Here is a 5,650-nt window from a genome sequence, read left to right on the forward strand (position 1 = left end):
CATTAATTAGGAGTATAAATCTTTGTCATAACACATTGAAGGTAGTAATTCAAGTCGTCTAGATTCAATCTGAAAACATGGAGGCCGCAAATCACTTCAACCTACTCTTATAGGAGATCAGGGCCAGGATAAACCAAAGCATACTTGTTAACGGTGTTAGAACATAATGCCGAGTTCCTGACTGAAGATACAAAGCACTGAGCTACTGTATCGCACAAAAAAAAAATACGCACGCAAAGGTCAGACACAAGATCCACAGAGCACAGACCAGAAGGGTGCAAGTCGCAATTTTTTTAAATTTTAAACAAATTTAAATTTAAGTCATTGAAAATTGGTGAGAATCAGATACCACTGTAAATCAGATACAGAGCTGGACTAACTACGAATGATTCAGCCATAACTAATATTCTTACATAAATCTAAGAGAGCATGTCACAGCTACCGCCTTTTAGAACTGGAAAGCAGCCAAACTGGAACAAGATTGAAGCAAAGCAGGATCAAGATTGTGATCTTTCACGTGCTAGAGGCGAGGGACTGCAACACAAAGCAATTCTAGATTAATATCAATAAAGATAAAACTCCAACTGCAAAAGATTTCAAAGAAAAAAAAACTACCTTCTATATCTGTCATCCACTGGGCTTCCATATTCACCGGTCGGGCTCTCTCTCAAGTCAGGCTTGTTAATCGGACTCCTGGGTTCTTGTGCATCATCAGAGATGGCCCCTTCCTCAGGATAAGGGCTTGAGCTTGGGGGACGACCATGACCATGACCATTTTTCTCTCCACGAGGACTTCGACTACGATCACGAAAATCAGAAAGCTTCTCTTCCGGACGTGGGCTGGAACTACGTGCACGACTATAATGTGGGCTACTCCTTGATGCCTGACGAGGACTACGGTTCAAACCATTTCCATATTCTGGGCTCCGCTGTGCCCGACGAGGACTGCGGCTTAAACGATTCCCATATTCAGGACTCCTCTGTACTCGCCGAGGACTACGACTAGAGCCATTCCCATACTCAGGACTGCCCCGCTCTCTCCTATAAGCAGCAGGGCTGGAGCCAGTTCCATAGTCTGGACTTCCTCTCTCTCTTTTGTAAGGACTTGGTGACCTCCTCCTCCTACTAGGTGACCTGTCACGGCCTCTCCTATCTGGGCTACTGCCACCTCTTCTTTCGTCATCATCCCGAGCAGCATACTCAACTGATATGACTCGATCCATTAGCTTGCTGCAATATAGAAATTGTACCAATTATTACAAAATATAGGCAGACAACAAAGGAGCAACAATCAAAACTGAAATAAAAAAACAGTAAATAAACATGACAGTCTATACAAGTAGTGTTGAAAAAAAAACTGACCTCAAGTTTGTTGCATCCAGAGCTTTAGTAGCATCATCCTGGGACTCATACTGAACAAATGCAAAATTTCTTCGGATCCTCACATTGACAATCTTCCCGTATGGATCGAAATGCCTTTCCAAGTCCCTTGTCTTTGTATCATAAGGGAAATTAATAACAAATAAAGTCTTAGAAGGCCTTAGATTGGCAGATCTTCTTGTACTGACTGGTTTTCTGCCACCTCGTTCATGCTGAAGGACAGATTGACATCATAAGAGATTTATATGCTGATATGCAAGGTAAAATAACAAAGAAAAAGGTACATGAAAAGTCGAATGTTTCCAAGCTACCTTTGTCCATTCAACACGAAGTCTCCGCCCTTTTCTACCAAATTCAGATCTATCAAGGGCTCGAATTGCATACTCAGCATCTCTGTCGTCGTCCATATAAACAAATGCAAATCCTAAGGTAACATGAAACAAAAGAAACTCAGCAGATGAGACAACAGAGAAATATACTACATTAAGCTTGACAAACACCTTCAATAAATCCCACTGTAGGACTCTATGACATCCCTGCCATACATTGACAAATATCGAAATATAGAACTTCCTGAAGAAAATATTATATACATGCACCACTTAAAACTAGAAAGCTAAGTGAATTTACCAACAGACCTTCTGAGATCGACTAAATGATGTCAAGGACAAATTCCAAAAGTTCATGGTATGACAGTGATAGAGGGGACATCTCCATGTATGCTGCTGCCTCCGCTGCGAGGTCGGCAAGGTAAGTGCTATGAAATATGTCCAAAATTAGAGGTTGGACAAATGTCACAAGGAATGGGAGGCAATGGTTGTGTCTCATGCAAGTGCAGGATGGTAGTGCCATCGTGGATGGATCAGACAGGCTCTTCTTTGAACAAGAAGAGGAAAATGTGACATAAGCTGGAAATAGAGGGAATGGCCCTTCCATCAGCCAAGGGAGAAAAGAATATGCCAATACATTCCTGCGCCAAAGAAATCGTTGAGTACAGGGGCTGACACTTTTAAACAAAACAGTTTTCTTCTTAATGTATCTTGAACCCCATTACAACTCAACAATTGACACAGATTTGTCCGAACGAATCCTTTAGGATCAATAATTGAGCAACCCACGATTAGTGCACCCTCAAAAACAGAAGCTACCAAAATCAGCTGGCTCGGTATTTTGTGATCTGCTTCATGGGCTGCTGACCTTTCACACGCTATTTCCCATATAGTTTGTACTTAAAAGGCCTGCAGAGTATCTTGCAGTATTCTACATTTTCCTCATGAATCCAAATTCATAAAAGAAATGTATAGCTGTGACTTTGCTAGATTGATGTCAGACTCCGCACATTCTCTAATGGCACTTCCCCAACAAAATTTGGGCATAAAGTTTGAAATTTAACAGGCAAAAGTAATGCCTTGAGCATAAAGTTTGAAATTTAACAGGAAAAGTAATGCCTTGAGCATAAAGTTTGAAATTTAACAGGCAAAAGTAATGCCTTGAGCATAAAGTTTGAAATTTAACAGGAAAAGTAATGCCTTGAGCATAAAGTTTGAAATTTAACAGGCAAAAGTAATGCCTTGAGCCCTTAGAACCTTTTTATTTTCCGCGTGATGATATCCAAATAAAATTGTTATATACAACAAGACTGGAACAACAGGAACACTTCAATATGTACTATCTTATTGACACTGAACAGTTCAATATGTACATACAGGCAAAAATTTGATGAGAAGTGTCAAGGTAAATCAGGAGACACCAAATTTTCATAAAACAATACTGATTTCATCCACTGAGAGACTCTTGTAAATGCAGATATTTACCCATAAAAAATACAACAGAATTCCAAAAGCAAATTTATACATTAAGATGCTTAATAGTTTCCATTTTCCAACAATGATCAATCAGTAAACAAAACGAAAACTTCCATACTGCTTGCAAAATAAACAAATGTAAATCACCTCATTTATTTAACATGAAGACAAATTCTAAACATTTACACCAATCCCCCTCCCTGACCCAAAAAAAAATACAAGGGTGAAATTATACTGATCCTATTTTAATACTTCCAATTCAGAAATTTTAAAAAAATGCTGACTTCTAATTATATCTTAGCTATAAATTGAAAGCTTTTGTGACCTTAACGAGAGGGGTAAAAAAATCTTATCCACAAAGCATTCTAATAATCTCAATACTAAGGCCCCGCTACTGCTGTCCCATTCCAGTAGCAATATCCTTAATGTCAATGACTATATCACATCCTTCATTTACACAATACGAAACCATGCTCAACTTTTTATGTTTAAAATGCATTTCCACAACACTAATCAAATCAGTTGACATTAAAGCCAGATGATAGCCATAAATTAATGTACACACTCGCCAAAAAGTGAGCAACATATTTAGACCAAATTGTTGAGATATGGTCAGGGGTTTTGCAGGATGTTTATTACACCATACTATTTCAAAAAGTAAATATATATTTTTCTTAAAATGCTGTCAAACATGAGCGTGTATTCCTATGTTAAACAGGCTTGGCTCTAAACGAGGAGCCTAGGTGTCTATACCTACATCGAATTATCTTGGTAGCAAATAAGAAACATATTTCAATTAGAGGGTTCTGCGAGAGAAAGTGGTGAAAGGAATGGAGGTAATCAGAGGTAGAGAGTAGGAGGGCAGCAGACAGAGAAGGTAGAGCAGGGTGGCAGGAGAGGGAAAGGGGGGTCAGGATTTTTAGCATTTGCAATTTTAGCTAGTACATAAGAGATGCAGAACAAAACACATAAAGCAAAAACTAAAATATCAGACATTAATCAAGAAAATTACCAGACTTCATATCCACTCGATCAACTTTTCCATATCGTCTGAAAAGGCGCTCCAGATCAGAAGAACGTGCATCATAATCAAAGTTGCCACAAAAGATTGGCCTCATTTTTTCTGAAAAGTATTGAACAGACTTTAGAACTCTTACAAAGGATTATCCCAGTAATGATAGATGATTTATACAGTTTATGGAATGATACAAAATCTAGAGACGAGACATGTCTGGTGTTCACTCAATGATGATTAATTGATCACAAAACTCATTGTTTAATGTCAATGGTTTTTGCATTTGAATAAAATAGTAAACAAGCAACTGCTGCTTAAACGACAAAGTATCTACGATAAGATGAGATCCGTTTAAGCTTCATCTAATGCCCAAACCAGGCCTGTCTTTGATGTATTGATATCCTATTTGAGCGATTGAATGCAAAACCCTCTGAAAAGGTTGGTTTCTCAGTGCTAAAAAATCAAAAAACCAAGTCTCTCTCAATCTTTCCTTTCCCTGGTCCCCATATTGAGTTATACATGTTCAAGAATGCCCTATATAATGGAAAATCCACTTTCTTCTCCCTTGATTACTACAGTATAATTAAATTGTTGTCTTTTTGGGAATATGAATTTCATTTGAAATTCTGAATTTTGGATCAATACATTTGTTTGGGAAATACAAAAAACATTTGTATCTGATTCAATTCTCTAACAATGGCAATTGCTTCAAATGACACTCATAAAGGTTTGCTCTTTTACTCATCATGTCACACTTTAGTACATTTCTCCCTAATACCCACAATAACAAGCCACAGATAAGGCAAATCCAGCCGAAATTCGAGAAGTGTGAACACAAGCAATAAACTACAGAACTTAAAATCCATTAAAATGTTTTGACTTAATAAATTAGCATAAAAAAGCAAGCTCAGCATCCATCAATAAACTAACAAGTAATCAATACCCTAAAAATGTCATTTCATACAGTTAAATTTATCCTAAAATACTTTCTTGGAAAAACCTCCAATTCAAAAACCCTAACCCCAAATTTTAACAAATCTTTACAAAACCAATGATTTCCATGACATAATTCAGGCTAGTTCAACTTAAATATACTATAATTATCCACCAATTTCCATTTCTGTATAATTAAAACAAACAATCACAATAATTTTTATGTAGAAAAATCAGAGCAAAATCGGTAACAAAAACTAGATCCATAAAAAACACACCCAAAAATCGAAATTAAATCATCAAACATTATCACAGATCTATAACATTCAATTATACAAGTAAATCATAATACAAGTATAAATAAACAAATCATAATACAAGTATAAATAAACAAATAAATAAAGAACAAGATCTGAAATCAAATCAAATGTTCATTTAAAAGTATACGAGATGAGAAAAAAAAAAAAAAAAAAAAACCTTGAAATTGCGAACGAATTGCTACAATTTGTAGATGAAT

General features: G+C 36.7%; 1 protein-coding gene across 2 annotated transcripts; it reads right to left on the reverse strand.

Moving 5' to 3' along the window:
* Positions 1-274: 274 nt before the first annotated feature.
* LOC145607680 (serine/arginine-rich splicing factor RS40-like) lies at positions 275-5,650 on the reverse strand. Of its 2 annotated transcripts, none has more exons than XM_081663274.1 (6): positions 5,611-5,650; positions 4,198-4,308; positions 1,692-1,804; positions 1,363-1,592; positions 616-1,230; positions 275-534 (listed from the first exon to the last, which is right to left on the reverse strand). In XM_081663274.1, exons 2-6 carry the CDS (start codon positions 4,301-4,303, stop codon positions 498-500), a joined length of 1,101 nt encoding a protein of 366 aa, XP_081519400.1. In that variant the 5' UTR covers positions 4,304-4,308; positions 5,611-5,650; the 3' UTR covers positions 275-497. The 2 variants fall into 2 exon arrangements, with proteins under 2 accessions (XP_081519400.1, XP_081519399.1); XM_081663273.1 differs by lacking the exon at positions 5,611-5,650 and adding an exon at positions 2,019-2,350 and having other exon boundaries at positions 4,198-4,314.

This window comes from Chenopodium album, chromosome 23 (genome assembly GCF_948465745.1).
Source record: "Chenopodium album chromosome 23, dcCheAlbu1.1, whole genome shotgun sequence".
NCBI classification, from domain to species: Eukaryota; Viridiplantae; Streptophyta; class Magnoliopsida; order Caryophyllales; family Amaranthaceae; genus Chenopodium; species Chenopodium album.

Excerpts from the sequence above, each read along its gene's own strand:
- LOC145607680 (XM_081663274.1), bottom strand. The coding sequence starts at position 4,303 with ATGAGGCCAATCTTTTGTGGCAACTTTGATTATGATGCACGTTCTTCT. Across the intron at positions 1,805-4,197 it reads TCGAGTGGATATGAAGTCTG|GATTTGCATTTGTTTATATG; the intron begins GTAATTTTCTTG and ends ATGTTACCTTAG. Across the intron at positions 1,231-1,362 it reads CTGGATGCAACAAACTTGAG|CAAGCTAATGGATCGAGTCA; the intron begins GTCAGTTTTTTT and ends TCTATATTGCAG.